This window comes from Pinus tabuliformis, chromosome 2_1 (assembly GCF_031772625.1).
Source record: "Pinus tabuliformis cultivar Carrire ecotype Pingquan chromosome 2_1, CPIR1, whole genome shotgun sequence".
Classification (NCBI taxonomy): Eukaryota; Viridiplantae; Streptophyta; class Pinopsida; order Pinales; family Pinaceae; genus Pinus; species Pinus tabuliformis.
The window spans coordinates 229,596,397-229,617,716 of record NC_142299.1 but is presented as its reverse complement, the minus strand read 5'-3'; the positions used below and the strand labels follow the sequence as shown (position 1 = coordinate 229,617,716).

Here is a 21,320-nt window from a genome sequence, read left to right as displayed (position 1 = left end):
CACTTATTTGTTATTTCCCATTTCATATCTATGTTATCTTTGTCTTATTGTCACCTTATTATATGTAATGGTTTTCTCTTTAGTGAAAATGGGCACAAAGGTTCTGTACACAATATTGTAGTTTAGATCTACAAATGGAGTGTATCACACCAGTGTTGTTTATGGTCATAGTTGTATTGAGAAAATCAGGGTCAATTTAACATTGTTATTTAAATTTTATTGCTCCTTCATTTTATGATCTTGGGCTTCTTCTCAATTTGGCTGTCTACATAACCCACTCTTCCTCTATGCTTATTCAAGTTAATTTCATTTTTGTAGGTGGATATTACATCTGAAATGAAAGCTCAAGCCGAGCCATTTTGTGAAAATCTCTCAACTCTTGCTTGAGTTGCTCCAGTGCAAGAAAAGTATATTGAATTTTTTTAAGGGAGTAGATATGTGCACATTAAATTAACTCCTTGAAGGTTTGTTGGAGCTAGCAAAACATGCAAAGTTGGAACCACATTGAAGTGGACCATAGTGCAGTTGTCCAACATCTATGTTGTCGCTGGTAGATGAGATGATAAAGCAAATATTATAAAGGTGATGAAAGACAAAGGGGTGAAGAAGGAAATGGGACACAACTAGATCAAGATTAAGAATGAGGCGCATACATTCAACACACCTGAACACTCTTTACTTAGATAGTGCAATTTCTAGAGAGGATTTTGGCATAAGTATGGCCTTGCTTATAGTTGGAACTACGAGTGAAAAGGGCAGTGAGACACTTGCATATGCACATGGTACTCAATATGGAATGATTATTAGGTATTGGTGGTTACTTACGTCTGAAATTTGAAAAATATTTCATTTGAAAATATTATTCGAAGATTTATTTTTCCTTATCTAATTCAACTCAATTTGAAACTTTCCACTAGATTTTAATATGTCCATTTGTAAACAATTATGTACAAGGATCTGGTGCTTGAAATATCATTAACTGTATATGGAAGAGGAGAATAGGTAGATAGACTTATAGAACAAATGACTCGTGATTAGTATCAAATTCTATGATAAGGTGTGATTTATGCTCTCGCCCTCCCATACAAGAGTACATCTAATAAAAAATCCATTCATCATTTATTGCACTTCATTTTTTTTGATGTTAGTGATGATGTGAGAAGAACTGCAGTGCTAGCACTTGGATTTGTTTTATACTCTGAACCTGCGAAGGTTTATGTGCTATCTTACAATGTACCCTGTTTTTATTATTAAATCAATTTTAGACTTGATTTGTTATGAATTTTGTACTACAACTTAGTGGAGCATTTGGCTCAAAATTGTAAGAATAGTAACAAGGGGGTCAGTATATGCTCTTTTGCTCCTTTATGATGGTCCTAAATCAAACTTTTCAAATTTAAGAGACCACATGAATAGTTTCTTTACTGTCTGAGTCATATAATCCACATGTCAGATATGAAGGAGCCTTGGTTGTGGGTCTATCATATAGACACATAATTAAGTGAGGCCATTTTGCTGCTGGAACCATTAACTTCAAATGTGGTAGAGTTTGTTCGTCAACGTGCCCTTATAGCCAATGGATATGGTTTCGTGCGAACAAATGAGACACGTGAGCCTCGTGGTAGGTAGCTTCAGGTATGCTATTATACAATATTGTAAGATTTTATTTAGAAAACAGATATTCATTGTTTCCATTGTAGTTGCAATTCTATTGTTATTTTTTAATGCAAAGTTGATTTCTACCACTACTACTGTAACATGACTATTACCAATTAAATTGTTCATAGAAAACTTACAATTTATTCCCTTTATATAATACTTTATCTAATACTATTTGATATTGTTTTTATTTATTTCTTTATTTTTCTTACACTAGAATTATCTTATAACATAAATTATGCACATAGTTAAACCTATAATATTCAAATTTCTTTGAAAGATCTTTCATACCATCCATCTCTACATACATTTGAATATAGTTTATTATTAATTATCATGCAATTTAGTTTGTTAGCAAATATAGCATTAAAATTATATTTTAAATATGGAATTATAATTTAGTGTCTCTTCACCTTAGTTGTTGTTAAACTTCAACCTCTCTTTGGTTGCCAACATCCTTATTGGTTCCCAAAGGATCATTTTCTTCTCATTTGTCACACTATGTGGCATGACCATATATATTAATGAGTTTGATAATGCACAGTATACCCTATATATTTACCTCATATACATATCATGTAACACTATCCATATCATTTGGCCCTGACGAAGAAAGAGTGATTCAGTTTTTCTAGGCACTAAAAAGCTCAACAAATAATCAAGTTGAATTTCTTGTGCTTTGGAGGGTTTTGAAAATGGATTCCTCTACAAGTCTTCACCAATTATCACTTTTTGGAGACTCTATGATAGTCATCCAACAAGTGATTAAACTTCAAGGAAATAATGAGCAGTTACTTTGCACAGATTTACATTGAATAATGCTAGCTACGGACAAATGTGATCATATTGAATTCTTCCACGTCAAGAGAAACCTAAATAAGGAAGTCGATGTCTTCGTCAATTAGGGAGCACAACTAGAATAAGGAATATTAAACATAATTGACAATATAATATTTTTTTCTTAGAATAAATTATTTGGTAGAATTCATTTGTAGCCTTTGCACTTGCAAGTAGATTTTACATTTGGCATTAACACAAACTAATCTGTCTTGGGTTTGCAATGTATGTCAACTTTTACAAACATAAATTTACCAACTCTTATACTGTTTAGCTAGGAAATTAATACTATGTATCCTTTTAAAGTTGCTTTTTGTAATATGTTAGACAACATTATAACTAGCCTAGAAGGTTAGCCACTACACATTGCTTCCTTATGTCGGCAAAATGGCCCTTGAGAGGTTTTTCACTAGAAAAAACTCCTTGCAATTTAGTTTTAGAAATTAATACTTAGCATTTGTTTTTATGTGCTTCCTTCAAAGTTAAACATTATAAGTGCTTGGAGAGGTGTGAGAGGTGAACCACTAAGCACAACTGAGAGAATAGATTTCTCTAGATCAGAAATGCCTAATTATACAATCCCTTCTAAATTAAACATATCAATCTCAATTTCATCATAAAAATAATAAATATTTAAACATAATAATTATAATCTCTTTGGAATAATCTCGAAATCCATTGGCCACCTCCAACAACTAGAAAAATTAAATCGTGCTTTGAACCAATTATCGAGTAGTATAAATGCAACTCTTGGGAAATGTTTACTACAACTAGCCCTATCATATAATATGCTCACAGGGCATATACCTCATGAAATTGAGGGTCTCCATTCATGCAGGCCTAGGTAAGCCTCTTGTAAAGTTAAATTAGTTTATTATCTATTTTTTTATGCAATAATTTATGTTGCAAAGGAATAGTTCCAAACTAGACAACATCTACATCATATAACATATCACATCTCTCTTCATATATGTTCTTCTTCCATATGCCACCAACTTATCATGTTTCACTGGAGAAGGCCTCTTTTCCTAGTTTGTTTTGAGAAGACAAGGCACGCATTATGTGGATTAAAATTTGGAGGAGTGGGAGCATGGGATAAGGTGGTTTCTTCTTCATATCGCCAGTCTTTCCTACTGCTCCCATTCCTATTTCCTTCACTATACATCCCTTCTTTGCAATGAGTCTCTATACTAATATGAAAATTTTGGATCTTAGTTTTACAACAGTAGATGGTTTATGTTTGGCTATTATAGCGAGTGGTGCCAAAATGCTTAGGCATTTGAGCTTGGTGGGGTTCTTTGTCTGGTAATTTATTGAGATATAAAATGCACAACTTTGATTTTGGTTGGGTGATGCTAATCTTGTTACATATATGGTTTTAACATGTTAACTTCTACTATAATTTTGTTCCATTATTTGAATTAATTTTTATTAATATAATATGCTTTGATTAGGATGCGAATTAGTGTATATATGGTGATATGTGGTCTTAAGATGAGAAGTCTTTTACACTCAATAGAAATTTCATTATTCAATCATATAAGGAACGAAAAAGAGGTTGCCACAAAATGTATATTTAGATTAACCATTCAGAATTAAAATAGATAATGTATATTCAAATAATGAAACATTCAATAAAGTACTCCCCTAATTCTAGAGAAAGTTTTTTTATGTCTAGCTGAATCAATAATGACAGTGGTTTCGTACTCATGTTACACGGGGTCGAATCCCACTGGATGCCACTATAACAGCTATGAGGAACCACCCAGCGCGCAAGGAATGGCCCCTCAGGATAAGACGATACTTGAACACGTGACCTGCACAGCGGCACGAACGACTTAGTAGACCATTCGCTGACCACGAGACCAAACCCCTGCGGGCTTAGAGAAAGTAATTTTAGAAATGAACCCATCTTGTAATTATAATCCATGATATAGTTCAATTTTGTAAAGTTTAAATTTCAAATTTTTGAAGTTGCCACAAAATGTATATTGACATTAACCATTTATTTTTAAAATAGACAATGTATATTCAAATGATGAAACTATGTTATTACATGACAACAGTTCTTTGGAGAAGGAAAAATGCCAAGCGGTGGGTTTCGTGTGTTGCATCTTGTGAGACCATTTCTTTCAATCTTACCATAAGTCTAGACAGCCAAACGAAAAGTACCCTTTAGGGAGAAGGTTCTTTAAACTGTAATCTCCCTTTTAATCTTTCTCGTATGCAGTCAGTTGCCTCTATATGGAATACATTCAGCAACCGGTGCAGATCCATTCTATTGGATGCATGTAATTCTAGCATAAATGTGTGCATCAATTAGTTTGATAAAAACGGAAAGAAGAAAAGAGGAGCTGGAGGTTATATTTTAGAGTGGGTCAACACTAATCAAATTCGTTAGCAATTTTGGGATAACGACAGATGTAAGGAATAATTTAATGACTTTTGAGATACATGTGGTCTTGTATTACATCACATTTGATGCGGGGAGAGGTCATGCTGGCAGAGAGCAATGGTATTCATGGGAGTAGTTTATTTCAATACCAGAACTGTGTATGCAATAATCTTATCTTGGCGTCTTGTTTGTCAAGTTTTCCCAATTGTGTATGCGGACAGTATGTTAAAAATGAGCGTAATAAAAGCGAGCACTAGTTAAATATTGTCCAAGTGTGACAAGATGCCTTGCATTGCATTTCGTATATCCGTATATTTTGTAATTTTGAAGTTTGGACAGCTATCACAATTTTCAAGTTACAACTAAGGTGTGTTGAATATGCTTTGATGTACTTTTATGGTCATTATCATTAATAAAACAAAACAAGTACATGAGATATCATTGACATCCATGTGGGATAATTTAAAATATAATTGAAAGTGCTAAATGGTGTTTTTAAAAGTTGTTTATTAATGATATCAATAAAAAAATAGTGAACAAGTACATGACGTATTGTTGACATCCATGTGGGATAATTTAAAATATAATTGAAAGTGCAAAATGGTGTTTTTAGAAGTTGTTTATTTAGATTTCTGTTTAATTAATAATATTTAATCTATATTAAATGTATTGTAATTATTAATAATTAAAAAATAAAATAACAATTATTATAATTTCCAAAGTTATGAGAATATCTCATAGTACCCACTCATACATAACTTACTCTATATAATTTGGCACATTATTGCACACTTTTTTTTGTTAGTTTACTACATATTTTAAAAATAATAGTTTACTACATATTTTAAAAATAATTATTTTAAATATGAAAATACGACTTATTATAAATTGAAATTTAAGAAAAATGATCTTAGAATGCATTATTTGAACAAAATATTGCAGCTTGAAGACTCTTGTATGTGATATGTCTCAGCCCTATTCAAAGTTGTAAAGTGTGTTTTCTGATGATCTCCTTGTTACTAGTGGTAGTGCTTCGAAGGACAAGGGCAGTCCTTTGATAGACAACAAGATGGGGCAAATGAATGGACAAAAAATGATGGGAATTGAATAAAATCAAGTGGTCAACTGAAGAAGAATGAGGTTCATCTGAGAATGGGAATGCTTTTTTTGGTGGCAGGTCACACAACAATTCGGATATAAAGAACACCCACTCTAGGATTTCATGTTTCTTGGCTCCGTGATGAAAATAATGAAGACAAAATACATGTTAATCTGTTACTTGTGTTTTTTGATGGAAGTTTTGTAATGAATGACTAGAAAATACACGGTGAGAGAAAAATGCATATTATGCTAATTAAAGAATGTTTTTCACTTGTCGAACAATATTGAATTTAACACACTAACACTTTACAACAATGAACTAACAATCTTCATGATGAAAATAGTAATATGGAAGCTTTATCTACATAATGGAAAAGGCAATATGGGATATTCCCATCACGCTCCAAGGAATTTTTTAAAATGTGGATGTGAGAAAAGGTTGTTGTGGAAGGTGTTGTTTGTATATGGGAAATTTCATGATCATGGTGTGTAATCCTAATGTTGATAGATATGTCTACTTGTTGTGGAAGGTATTGTTTGTATATGAGAGATTTCTTGATCATTTTGTGTAATCCTAATGTTGATAGATATATCTACTAAGTGGTTCCAGTTAATAGGACATTGATGTAAGCATTCAATATATTTTTATTTTTTATCAAAGTATTTTTTGTTGTATTTGCATAATTCAATTTATGCCTTACAGCGTTTCCTTTGCAACATTTGATGCAAATGCTAGTAAATAATACTATAATAATAATAATAATACTAGTAAGGATAAAATATTAATTCTTGACTTGTATAATCACGATTGATTTGGTTTTAAAGTGGATTCCATCTTATGAGACTATCCTTGATTATTTAGACATGACTTTTTATTTTTGGAAAGTCACTTCCAAATTGATATGTGACTTACTATTTTTGGCAAGTCATAATAGAATTATCAGAAATGAAATTTTATTATAGGTGGTTCAAAAAAAACTGAAATATATGATATCTTTTGAGAGAGATTCATCCATGAGCTACCAAATTTTAACACTCCCTCTTAGCTAGGGAGGAATTTATTTCTGCATCAAAGATCTCTGCATCTTCTTATCTCTTTCATTCATCTCAGTTCAACTCTACTCTGTAATATCTGTAACAATGAAGTCATAGTCTAAAGAAGAATCATCCACTTGACACAAATTTGGAAAGGAAAAGATCATCACATGTCACATAGACAAGGATTGCACTCAACCAATTTTCATCTCAAAATAAAATAAAATTAAGTGATAGAACACAAGCATCACATAAAAAATACTCAAATAAGTCACACAGACAAGAATCAAACACAACCAAGTTTCATTAAACGCCAAGTGGTGGAACACCTGCATCCTAGACAAGTCACATAGACAAGTCTCACTACACCTACTGGCCAGATAAGTGGCTCTTCCCACATCCATGACTATGGGTTGGACGTATATTGACGCCTCCTCTTGTGGCACACACTACACAAGAGGTCCCATCCTCAGGAGCTTTCCAAAATCATTCCCTAACCCTGTGAGCTATGATAGGGGGGAAGGTAGCTCAATGTTCTCGATCAGCTGTGACCACTTCCTAGAAGGGTCACATCCATAAGTCCAAGCTGCTCTCTAAAAACCAAGAACATTCCTTTTGGTAAAGGTTTGGTAAGAATGTCAGCTATCTGATCATCAATGGAGATATGATGGAGCCTCACTGCTCCTCTATGCACTATATCCCAGACATAGTGATACTTAATCTCAATATGCTTGGACTTGTCATGAAACACATGATTTTTTGCAAGAATTATCCCACTCTTATTATCACAATATATAATTGTTGTGTTTGGAACTTGCTCAAATAATTCCCCACAAAGATTTCTTAGCCAAACTGCCTCACAACTAGCCATGCTAGCAGCAATGTACTTAGCTTCAACTATACTTAGTGCAACAAAATTTTTCTTTCTGCTCATCCAAGAGATCATGGTAGATCCCAAGCTAAAGCAACACCTAGAAGTGCTCTTTCTATCAACAAAGTTACTAGCCCAATCACCATCAGTATATCCATGAAGTCTTACATTTTTAGCAATGTATTTAAATCCTAGATTGATAGTTCCATGCAAGTATATAAGTACATGATTTTCAACAATCCAGTGGGCATGAAAGGGATCAATCATATGTTGACTTAAAGTGTTTACAACAAAGGATATGTTAGGCCTAGTGTTTACCAAAAACATCAAAGAACCAATAAGCTATCTATACTCTGTGGGATTTTCCAGATTAGGTCCTGTAGCTTTACCACATAATTTCTTAAAGTTCATTTCAATAGGAGTATGCATGGACTTATATTCTACCATAGCAAATATTTCAAGAATATTAACAACATATTTTTCTTGAGAAAGATAAATTTCATTAGGTTTTTGCTAAACCTCTAGGCCCAAAAAGTAATGCACCAAATCAAGGTATTTCATTTCAAATTCAAAAGCTAACCCCCTCTTACACTGGAGGACAAGAGGTTATCCTCTTGTTAAGAACAAATCATCAACATACAATACCAAAATCAAAGGGATATCTTGGAAAATCTTGAAGTATATGTTTGGGTCTACACTACTTCTGGTGAAACCAATCTTCATTTGATAACTATCAATATGAGCATACCAAGCTCTTAAAGCTCACTTTAGCCCATATAAGGCATTTTTTAGTCTGCATACATGAGTTTCCATGTCATGCTCTTCAAAGCCTTGTGGTTGCTAGATAAATACCTCTTCATTGAGGAAGCCATGCAAGAAAGTAGTTTTCACCTCTAATTGGTGAAGAGTCCATCCATGGCTAGCAGTTAAGGCAACAACATATCGAATAGTAGTATATCGAGATACATGTGCAAAAATCACATCATAATCTATTCCCTCTTTCTGAGAGAAACCTCTAGCTACAAATCTAGCTTTATATTTTTCAATACTACCATCTACACCATGTTTAATCTTAAACAACCATTTGGAAGTGACAACAGATTTACCTTGAAGTCTAGGAATCACTTCCCAGACATCATTATGGATGATGGACTCGTATTCTTTAGTCACGGCATCTTTCCAGACTTGTTCTTTTGCAACTTCTTCAGAAGTGCATGTTTCTCCCTGAATGATGTTGCTCATGGTAGCAACATACCCTTGAAACTGACTTAGCTTCTTAATTTCTCTAAATGTTCCTCTTGAGGCAACATGTTGTTCAACATCTTGCAAGGTATCTCACAACCATGGTGGTCTCTTTCTGTTATGAGGATCATGTGGTGGAGGATATATAGGATCCATGGAACCCATGGGATTATAGGGAAGCTCATTCTCAGGTTTCAGTTCAGACTCAGCTGCAGGCTATCTTTCATTAACAACTGAGCTATTAGCAATGGCAGGGGAGGAGAGTCTCTTGATTTTCCAAGAGTTGCATCTTCATCAAATGTTACGTGTTTTCTAAAATATATAGTTCTTTGAACATGTACATAAATTCTATAAGCTTTTAAATTATCAAAATAACCACAAATGCACCTTTCTTACCTGAAGCTTCCAGTTCATTCCTTTTCTCTTTCGGCACATGGAAGTACATAGGATAACCAAATATTCTCAAATGAATCACCTTAGGCCTTTCACCAGTGAAGACTTCTTGAGGAGTCTTATTTTCTAAGTCTTGATGAGGATTTCTATTTTTCACATAAATAACATTATTTGCAGCTTCTACCCACAGAAAATTTGGTAGCTTTTGATCATGTAGCATGGCTCTGACTGCCTCCATAATGGTTCTATTCTTTCTCTCAACCACACCATTTTGTTGTGGATTATATGACGCAATGGTTTCTTTCTTTATTTCGACGTCTTTGCAAATTTCATTAAAATAATTGGAGGTGAATTCTCCCCCATTATTGGATCTAAAATCTTTAATCAACTTTCAAGTTTGATTTTTGTAGAAATTTTGAATAATATGACACTTATTCATAGAGATTATCCAGATTATACACTATTGCGGAATACATGCATAATACATAACCTCCTCTACGTTGATCATCAAGTTAGTGGAATTAAAAACAATGAAACATCAATTGCATGCACACATTAACATAGTATGTAACACGGGGAAAGCATACAACTGAAAACCCCACACTATCTTTATATTATAATGATTGAGAACATGTAACAATACATAGTACAATACTCCTCACAAGTACTCAGTACTATCTCCACTTGTTACACACAAAACTAGCTCAGATCCGAACAAGTCACAGGTTCAAATCTCCTCCGCTGCTTTGCCTGCCTCCACTGCACAATACAAGGTGAAAATCACGTGAGCACAAGCTACAATTGCCTAGGTATATGCCCACACTGCACAGTCCTCATTGGCATAACTCAATCCCATTGATTGTGCAAGATCTCATGCACAACTATAGTCACAACTGATAGCAATCTCAACCTCTAACACCTGTCTCCACTGAACTGTACATGCACTGAGTTAACTGATGTATTCTTCAGTTGCTTTATGAGTTAATAATTAGTGAATTAATTAATATTTAATTCACACAACTCATCACTAGTGTATTCTTTAGTTAGACTAAAATACAACTAGTTCAACCAAGTCAAACTGAACACAACTCCATCAACTCCACAATCAACTCCACCAAACTCAACCACATGAGTTCTAACTGAAGTCCTGCATGCAATAGCTCAACTGACCCACAAAGAAAGCGTATTTCCTTCTAACAGCTGCATGTGCCACATCTGTAGCTCAAACTGAAGTTCTCCAAGAGGATAAGATAATGTTTATAGTCCAAATATTATTACGAGACAATAATATTCGACTGTTCTATTTTTAGCCTGGCAGTCTAAAAATAAAAACCTGCCCATATGTCTAAAAATAGAAGTCCATCTATTTTTACCAACATGACCAATCATCCACAAATAACATATTACAACTCATAGACCATGATCCATATATCTAAAAATAGACATAATCTAAAAATAGACTTTGCGCCAAAAATAGCCTACGGGCCCACTTAGTGAAGGCAACTCCTTTCCACAAAGCTCTATCATCTTTTTGCATTCTCAACAATTTTCAATCAGAGCCTTGAAATCTCTGAACCTGTCAAACGTTTCCCCTTTCTTTTTCAAAAAGAATATCCATGATTTGTGAAAAAAATCATCAACAAAAATCATGAAATACAAATAGCCACCAAGAGAAGTAACAAGCATAAGTTCACATAAATCAAATTGTATGAGTTGAAGTACTTTACTAGTTTTTGTTCTACTTGAAGGGAATAGTCCCTTTACATGCTTTCCACTTGCACATCTTGGGAAAACTCTTTCATGATTGAATATGATCTCAAGCATTCTAGAAACTATCTTCCTAGCATGATGTAAGGCTTTGTAGTATAGGTGAGCGAATCTTCTGTGCCATAGATCACACTAAAGGTCACTATCATGGACCAATGCATGAATGTGCTTACCATTGAATTTGTAAATCCCTGCACATCTTGATCCAAGAGTGAAGGATTATCTCATACTTGAGTTCAAAGGCTAGGTTAGAACTTTTCCATTAATAAAAGAAACTTTCATTCCTTTATCTTCTAGAGGAAATATGGATACAAGATTCTTTTTCAAACCAGGTACATACAAATTTTCTTGCAAAAAAATAGATTTTCCATAATTTAATTGAAATGAAATTGAACCATAAACATTAAGTTGATGAGTATAATTATCTCCAAAGATAACATTAAAATTAGTCTCCTTCTCAACTAGATTAGAGAGTTTTTCTTTGTAACCCGCAAAATTTTTGGAAACACCACTATTAACTAGCCAACTATCAAATGGATCTACAGAAGAAGAACTGGAAAGAGCATAAATAAGAAAATATTTTAATTGAGTCTCCACTGCATTATTTTCATACCTTGAATTTCTTGTTTTCTTAGGATGGCCCTTTTTATTTCATTTTTAAAAGTGTTTTTTCTATAATCAGATTTGTTTTTGAATCTAGGTGCTCTTCTTCTTTCTCTATAGTAACGAGCAAAGTGACAATGCTTTTGAAAATTAAATCATCTAACTTTTGGCATGTCCAGATCCCGTTTAAAGGAATCATTTGATTTGAAAGAAAATTTCATAAATTGATGAGAGCCTTTATTGCCTTTCTTTCTCTTGTCATAGGTTGAAAATGTAGTAGTTTCTCCTTCTTCATGATGTGAAATTCTCCCTTGAAGATCATTCTGGCCTCCTTTTGAATACACTTTCCTAGGAGCTCATCAAATGTGGAAATAGTGTTGATATTGATGATGGTGGTGATAAAAATATCCCAAATAGGAGAAAGGCCACCAAGCGCAGTTAACACCATTACTTTGTTAGGTACAACTTCACCAATTTTTACAATTAATTTCTCATTTTGTTCATTCTCAGGAAGTATGCTTGAACCATCTCTCCTCATTGGAACCGTCTCTCCTCTATTCATCTTGATGTCGTTCAGTTGATTCTTCAAGGAAATAATTTGGTTCAAGTTACTAATTGCAAACATGCAAATTAGTTTTTCATACATTTTTTTAGCTTTATTCAAACCAAAAACATAAGTGATGAAATGATCACAAAGAGAATCAAATATAGTTTTTCTAGCTTTGATTTCACCCTTTTTATACATGGATTTGACAACATACTTGAATTCTCTGGTTGATCAACTACTGTGCCTTCAACATACTCCAAACTTTGTGTTCTTCAAGAGTGATATCTAACCTTGCTTTCCATGGACCAAACTTTGAAGCATCATTCAAATTCTCCTCTACCTTGAAGTAAGACATAGTCATCTTGATCAGAAAAATTTGGCAGCAAGTGGGGTCTCTTTAGGTGATCTCTGATCTCCTTGGACTTCTCTTCACCAAGGCTTTGATACCATGTTAAAAATATGAAAGTTCTATGTAGAAACTTAAAATTATTTACATAAACTTAAAAGTTATATGCATAAAACTGAATGTAATTTGTAGAAAGTTGAATGTACTTTTCATAAAGTTGAATGTACTTTGTAGAAAATTTAATGTACTATGTTGTTACAATTACTTAGAATGCAGATTTATTCTTCAAAACTTTTTAGATCAACAATTGTAGATAGAATATAAACTTAAGGATCATATGAAGACAACCAAACACAAATATGAGGCACTGAGATTTAAGTCCAATAACTAGGGAAAAACTCCTCAAGGGAGAAAACCCAAATGTTTCTTCTTCTATTATATTTCTTTAATTGTTCAGCAGAGTACAGAGAGAGAGAGAGAGAGAGAGAGAGAGAGAGAATGAATAAAGTCACCAATGTTTGATTGACTTGTAACAAAAGTGTTCTTGCTCTTTACTTGAAGATCTCCTCCTTCTCTTGATAAGGTCTTGTCCTTCACACTCGCTCCATCTTTTCCCTTGCTCTTTCTCTTTACTTGCTCTCACACTTCTCTTGCACACACCCAACACTTGCTCTCTTTCTTCACAAGGAACATGCTATGCTCAACTCTCACTTGCTCTTGCTTAAATATATGAGAAAGGAGAGGAGTTACAAAATGAATTCATGCATTGAGCCAACAATAAGAGAATCAAATTCCATGAGGGAGGAGTTACTTGAGAAGTGTAACTCATTCCAAGAATAGAGAGAGAGGTACACTTTCCTTGAAGAGTTACAATTCGAATTAGGGAGAGAGAGAGTTGCATATAAACATGAGATAATATTTAGTGAGAGTTACAAATTGAATTGAGTGAGGGAGTTACAAGTGCATTTAATGAGAAGGAATTACACTTTTGCCCAACATAGAATTAGTGAGGGAGAATTACATTCTCTTAAGTGCAGAGTTACTTTTTTATTCCAAGCGAGAGGTTTGATTTGCAAAGTAAGAGATTTTCGATTTTAATTGACTTATTCCATGAGACTATTGAGAATTCATTTTTATTAATCCATTAAAAGGTGAATGACTTTAGACTATTTTATAAATAATAGTATAATAATAATAATAATACTAGAAATGATAAAATATTAATTCTTGACTTGTATAATCATGATTGATTTTTTTAAAGTAGATTCCATATGACGAGATCATCCTTGATCATTTATACATGACTTTCTATTTTTGGAAAGTCACTTCCAAATTGAGATATGACTTACTATTTTTGGAAAGTCATATTAGAATTGTTGGAAATGAAATTTTATTATAGGTGGTTCAAACAGAACTGAAATATATGATTTCTTCTAGGAGAAATTCATCTCCGAGTTGCCAAATTTTAACATCCTTTATGTCAAATGTCATCTCAATCTCCTTTGAACTGTGGAAAATTTATAATTTTGTTCTTTAAATAAAAGAATCATAAAATGAATTTTCTTCTTTACTAAGTTTATCATGTCAATATACCTTTGAGTTTTGTAATGGTAGATGCTCTTGATTTTTTTTAAAAGAATTAATAAAGCTAATACATTATGAAGAAATTATTCAATATGAATTTTTATTTATTTAGTTTGTTAAAATATAACAATTTGGATAATAAATAATTTCTTATAAAAGGTATTTAAAAAATCAAATTGGATAACAAATATTTTGTTATAAAAGATATTTAGAAAACAAGAAAAATTCAATTTAATTTAATTTGCAACATTCTAAACATATTTTAACTAACTTTATAAACAAATTTAATCTCATATAATCTATATAAATTTTAAAATACAAATATTATATATTATTATTAGTGGAATATAGATATTCTTTTTATTACATTAAAATTAATCATGTCACTGGTTGAAATCCTTCCTCCCAATCACTTAGAATAATCCCAATTTACTTATATTGTATTAAACATTAAAATTTATATTTTTACAATCATATTTAATATGAATAATTTAATTATAACCTTTTATATATAATTTAATAAACTTCATCAACTATATAATTTGAATTATTTTTAACTTTATATGATTTTAAACACAATTTTTTGTATTGTGTTATATTAAGTGTCTAAAATTGTATGTGCATATTTTTTTCTAAAAACAAATTAATAAAAATTAATAAAACTTATACAATAATGTATTGCTTTTCCTTTTTAACTTTTGGTTATTAAAATAAATAAAACAAAAATTCAAATAATTTAAATTATTTACATTTTATATAATTTTAAAAAAATAAAAATTTAAATTTTATATAATTTTAAAAAAATAAAAATAATATATATTAAGAAAAATCTTTTTTATAGAAATTATATAAGAATTTATTTTTTTACCAAACCAACTAGTGTGGTTCATCATCAAAACTAAATATATATAATTTCATGTCTAGAATTCCTTATTACATATATTCAAAAATCAATTTAATAAATATATAATTTAAAAATCAATTTAATAAATATATAATCTTTTCTCTTCAAATCTATTAAATTTTAAACAGATTTCATAATAATAATTTTTTATAATTGTATAATTTGGTCACTAAATTTTAGAGTGTACACGCATAATAAACAAAAGTTTGAGAATTCCACATTATGGATAACAAATAAAGTGGAAAGCAACATTGTGAATATTCTTTCAATGTTATAATAGTTCTCCTGACTCCTTATCTACTAAGCCTCACACTTCCACATTTCAAATTGTATGATGCAAGTGATACTCTAATGTATTCTCACAATACTTGCACTTTTCAAATTGTATAATCTAAGTGATCTTTTAATGTATTTTAATAATCCAATTGCAGGTTTGTTCTAGCTTGTCTTGATTTGTTTTGACCGCTAAATCAGAAGTTGCCTCGTGTTTTCTGATCTGATAGAGTCAGATTATTATTGTCAAGATCTTAATTAATACTATTATGTTTAGGAACAAATCTTGGAAAAAAACTATCGCTGGAATAAGAACAAATCACATGGCTGTATTAAATGAAATGAACAACTTCAGTGATTCTATGTTACAAACATAGAGTATGCTTTTAACTTCTTGTTGGAGTTGATGTTGACCTTGATATTGATGTTTTTTTCTTTCCTATTCTTTCTCAATGAGGTGGATTAATTTTTTTTTTTTATTATTATTATTTTTAAATGAAGGTAGATTTATTATTTTTAGTAGAAAATTATGAAATGAATAATTTTAATAATTTTTTTACAAATATTTTGTTTTTGTTTTTGTTTTTGTTTTTTGGGTTAGACTGTTATGGATATTGTTTTTGTGATTAATTGATAATTAATTGAAGTAATCTTATTAGAATCAAACTTACAAACTCCAAACTATAATACTAAAAGTATATCTAACAAAAATAGATATATCAATAACTTATGACTTAGTAAGAGTAGATAGATTCTTTATAATGAGAACATTTACCCATTTAAAGTTAAGGCCTCATCTACAGAGGCATAGGAATTGAGGACAGCCAAAAGTGGCTTGAATCCGGTCATGAATCCGGTCAAAAAAATTTCAATTTTTTTTGCAGTAGCAGTGTTTGAATCATAGTTTTGATGGTGGAAATGGATTTGTCTACCGAGGTGGAGGAATTGCATGGACGACCAAAAGTGGCAGGAATCCGGACAAAAAAATTTCAATAAATTTTGCAATACCAGTGTTTGAACTTTGAATCATTTTTTGATGGTGGAAATAGAGAACTTTGAATCATTTTTTGATGGTGGAAATAGATTCAGCACCATCAAAAATCTATGGGCACCCAAAATCTTGAAATTTGACAGCTTTAACTTGGATTTACAAAAATCCCTGTGATATTTTATTAAAATATTGCAAAAATTTCCATAATTTTCAAAGCAAAAAAACAATCTGGTTAGACTACTGCTTAACTATATCCTTAAAAGTGAATAAAATAACAAATGGTGGAAATGGATTTGTCTACGGAGGCGGTGGAACTGTGGACGACCAAAAGTGGCCCGAATCCGGACAAAAAATTTTCAATAAATTTTGCAATAGCAGTGTTTGAATCATTTTTTGATGGTGGAAATAGATTCAACACCATCAAAAATCTATAGGCACCCAAAATCTTGAAATTTGATAGTTATATTGGATTTACAAAAATCCCTGCCATATTTTATTAAAATATTACAAAAATTTCCATAATTTTCAAAGCAAAAAAAAATCTGATTAGGCAACTGCTCAACTATATCCTTAAAAATGAATAAAATAACCAACTATACTCTAACCATTGAAACTCCTTCATTTTTTTTTATAAATTACTAAAAGCTCACCTGGTGAGATAGTCCTTGCGAATTTTGAAAAAATTAGGCTGTGCAGTGTGTGAACAAAACAGCACTGGATATACACATAGAATGTGTGGTTTTGGGCGTTTTGAAGAAAAGGTAAAAGGTTTAAGTGGACAGTAAAGTTTGAGTTATTCAAACTACATTCCAACCGACACAAAAAGTGCAGATAGATGTATGATTAGATAACGATCCCTTCATATAAATGTTTCGACTCTTCATACTGTAGCTTGTCCCAAGGGGTGGTGGTTAGGGGTATGGTTGAGCCCTCTTAGAAGTGTGGACCCTCTCAATAATGTAGAATTATTTGTGTAGAGGGTGGAAAGGAACATTAATGTACTGCAATGCAATTCACATACAACGAATTAGTAGTTTAAAGTTGAAGCCCTAAACTAACAATGGTAGTACAGGCAGAAGGAAGTGTCCCATCAAGAGAATGATACATATTACAATCTTACAATTCACATTGAAGGAATTAGTAGTTTAAAGTTGCAACCTGAACCCCTAAACTAACAATAGTAGTACAGGCAGAAGGAAGTGTCCCATCAAGAGAATGATACATATTACAATCTCAGTGATCCTAGGTGAGTTAAAATAAAAAGGTTTCTGGCAGTATCTTGACCACCTGGGGAAACAATAATAATCTAAACACAGCTGTATATTAGCAGGAATGAACAGGCTAAGATGAAGATTGCATGTGCACATGTCGACTCACTCACAGTTCCCGTTATTTCAATACCACTATTTTATTCAAGTCCAATTGCATCCCCACATTATAAAAAGACTCCCATGCATTCCTAATTCTTCAGGCTTTAGCATATCATTTGTTTGCAGAGATTTGTTGGGTAAGGTATAAGCTTTTGAGTTCACTTTGCTTTCTTTCAGACTTCATTATTGAAAGTTCTTTTTTTTGAAGACAATGAATTGCTTTTGGAGTAGCATAATGAGTTTTGTTTGTTATAGTTCTGTTTCCAGAACGCACGTACAAGCCTGTTATTATAAAATTTAGTTATACAGGGACAATCTCAGGGAGAGAGAGTAGGTATGCTGATTTCAGAAATGTCTTTACCATTACTTAACCAATTTCTAGGGTTCTGATCATTATAACATAAGCTTTTTCGTCACAGGCTATGCATTACTCGCTCTTCTGCTCTTACATTCATTTATTGGCATTGCAAAATTGCTCTTTTTGGGTAATTGCTCATTTTAATAACGTGCATACAGACAGTCTGACACAGGCAATGGTAGCAATGGGTGTGAGATTGCATTCATCTGTTACACTTCAAACTGTGGCTTATCTTGTTCTAATTGCAGATCCCAGGAATATCTCATGATTTTTGAGAGATAGCAGCAAAGTCAAAAAATTGACTTGTCTGTCCAATTCTAAAATATTACCAAAATCTGCCATCAAAGTAATTTAACCATAACCTGTCACCTTCATGTCTGACTATCACTATCAGTTATTTCATATTATCATATCAGGAGTGTTTCAATCGTTGTGTTCTATGTTCTAGCGCTTTCTTATTGTACTTGTGTTTTAAAAGTTAAACATACTTGTCTTTTAAAATTTAAACGTGCAGTTAACATAAAAGGAGGCTGTTTTCAGGGCAATGCTGATCAAGATGGTCCCCAAACTGTTGCTGGTACTCTTGGTAGCTGCAATGGCTGCTATGGCTGCCTCACCTCCTAAGCCTGTGGACGTACCATTCCCAAAAAATTATGTACCCACTTGGGCTGCTGATCATATCAAGTACATCAATGGTGGAAATGAGGTTCAGCTTTCTCTAGACAAATGGACAGGTATTACCTAGGTCTTTGTTATTTGCCAACTCACCATGAAAGTTTTTATCAGTGATGAAGCTGAATTAGATCTTCTGTCTATGAGCTTTGTTTAACCGACTCTAAGAACATAAGTATTTTGTACTTTATTCCCAAGCATTGGACTGAAGTAATATTCATCAGTAATATTAGACCTTAGTCCAAGTTTAGAAATTCAGAATGTCTCATTGTCCTTTCTGCATCAAGCATGAAGCTTCACTGTAATTATCATGGTATTGTGGCAGGTACTGGCTTCCAGTCCAAGGGTACCTACTTGTTTGGACACTTCAGTATGCAGATAAAGATGGTTCCTGGTGACTCTGCAGGCACTGTGACTGCCTTTTATGTAAGAAATATTCCTATGTTTCATATCTTTGTTAATCGCTTGCAGTCTTCATCACTTGCATCTCATCTTCAACTTCTCTTGGCTTGCAAAGTAACCATAGAAGTTCTTATTGATTTATATTTTTCCATTTGTCTAATAATAGAATACTGTGCTTGTCTGAACAGCTATCCTCCCAGAATGCTGAGCACGATGAAATAGATTTTGAGTTTCTGGGCAATAGGTCTGGACAGCCTTACATTCTCCAAACAAATGTTTTCAGTGGAGGAAAAGGAAACAGAGAGCAGAGGATATACCTCTGGTTTGACCCCACAAAAGATTACCATGCCTACTCTGTGCTCTGGAACATGCATCAGATCGTGTAAGTTAAATGTGTGTTTTTTCGGGTGTTGGCTTGACCCATTGAGATTTGAACTATGAATTTCAATGCTTACAGTAAGTTTAATGATTGTTGGGTATAAAAAATTATAGAGATTTTGTGCTACTTCCTCTGCATTCTTAATTAACAGTGGATTTGGATTTCAGATTCTTTGTGGACGATGCCCCCATCAGAGTTTTCAAGAATAGCAGGGACTTAGGAGTGAGGTATCCATTTAACCAGCCCATGAAAATATACTCAAGCCTGTGGAATGCTGATGACTGGGCCACAAGGGGTGGGCTGGAGAAGACAGATTGGAGCAAAGCACCATTTGTTGCATCATACAGGGGATTCCACGTGGATGGGTGTGAAGCCTCTGTAGCTGAGTCGACTTGTGCTACTCAGGGTCGTCGGTGGTGGGATCAAAAGGCCTTCGATGACCTTGATGGAATGCAATGGAGAAAACTGAAGGGGGTTCGTGACAGTTACACCATCTATAACTACTGCGCTGACAAAGTGAGGTCTCCAGCAATGCCTCCAGAGTGTACCAGAGACCGTGACATTTAATAGCAGCCTCTCAGGGGCTCTTATTTATAGATATATTAATATATCTTCTGTAATCTATTCTTATTAGATATGCTTTGTTATTTATGTCATCGTTACTGTTTTGCAGTCACAAGATGACTTATCTCTGTAATGCTTGAAATATTAATAAAGCCAATCAGCAACGAATAAGGTGTTTCCTAAGATTTTCATTGTTTCCTCTTCCAAAAATAACGTCATTTCTACCATAAATGTCTGATCACAAATAACTTAAGTGACCTGTATTCTTAGTTTCGATTCTCACAATCCGAGACGGGCAATCTTTATCTAAATTAATCATCAGATTACAGAATTTGCACTGGAATTATATTCAAGAATCTATCATATATCCAAAACTTGTGAACATAAAAATTCAAAAACTTATGTTGTAATTGGTAACAACATATAATTTAGATGTAGAAATTGAGATTAAGGTGCTTATTTTTTCTAAGTAATTATACTAGTATAGATTCATTTTAAGTATAGATTGAATGTAAGTGGAGAGGGATCAAATTTTTTCGCGTGAAACTTCTTTAAAGTGAAAAATACAATGTATAATTTTTCGTTGTTTAAATTGTAGTTTTGAATACTATATGTAGCATATATAGGACTAGTATATATAAGACCAAATACAAGTTTTAATCATAAAATCTTATTTTTTCATGATATATATATTTTACTTATTTAGCCATAAAAACTTATTTACCATATTCATTTTTTTTATTATAGTCAACAATATTTTTCTCTTTAGAGCATAATTTATTTTTATTTAAAGGGGAATATTTTTCTCTTTGGAGCATAATTTATTTTTATTTTGAAGGGGTGCATGTCAATTCTATGGACGGACAAACAGACTTACACATCCCCTCATATTGGGATGTAGAATGAGCCTCTCTGCTCAATAATTAAGTTATATTGTTTTTATAATATACAAAATCTTCATATAATTATGTTAATAGGCTTGTTTGTTTTGGAAGATGGATTCTATAATTTTAATTTAATTATCAAT

General features: G+C 32.5%; 1 protein-coding gene across 4 annotated transcripts; it reads left to right on the top strand.

Moving 5' to 3' along the window:
- The first annotated feature begins 17,910 nt into the window (after positions 1–17,910).
- On the top strand, positions 17,911–20,478 carry LOC149199565 (xyloglucan endotransglucosylase protein 2-like). 4 transcript variants are annotated; one of them, XM_089399408.1, is made up of 6 exons: positions 18,044–18,060; positions 18,525–18,622; positions 18,817–19,010; positions 19,274–19,374; positions 19,539–19,732; positions 19,897–20,478. In XM_089399408.1, exons 3-6 carry the CDS (start codon positions 18,821–18,823, stop codon positions 20,294–20,296), a joined length of 885 nt encoding a protein of 294 aa, XP_089255534.1. In that variant the 5' UTR covers positions 18,044–18,060; positions 18,525–18,622; positions 18,817–18,820; the 3' UTR covers positions 20,297–20,478. The 4 variants fall into 4 exon arrangements, with proteins under 4 accessions (XP_089255533.1, XP_089255532.1, XP_089255534.1 ...); XM_089399409.1 differs by lacking the exon at positions 18,044–18,060 and adding an exon at positions 18,232–18,252; XM_089399407.1 differs by lacking the exon at positions 18,525–18,622 and having other exon boundaries at positions 17,911–18,055.
- The last annotated feature ends 842 nt before the right edge of the window (positions 20,479–21,320 follow it).

Bases quoted from the DNA above. Each gene is read 5' to 3' on its own strand.
- LOC149199565 (XM_089399407.1), top strand. From the start codon at position 18,821: ATGCTGATCAAGATGGTCCCCAAACTGTTGCTGGTACTCTTGGTAGCT. The intron at 19,375-19,538 runs GTAAGAAATATT...TTGTCTGAACAG, and splicing joins GCACTGTGACTGCCTTTTAT to CTATCCTCCCAGAATGCTGA. The intron at 19,733-19,896 runs GTAAGTTAAATG...TTTGGATTTCAG, and splicing joins TGGAACATGCATCAGATCGT to ATTCTTTGTGGACGATGCCC.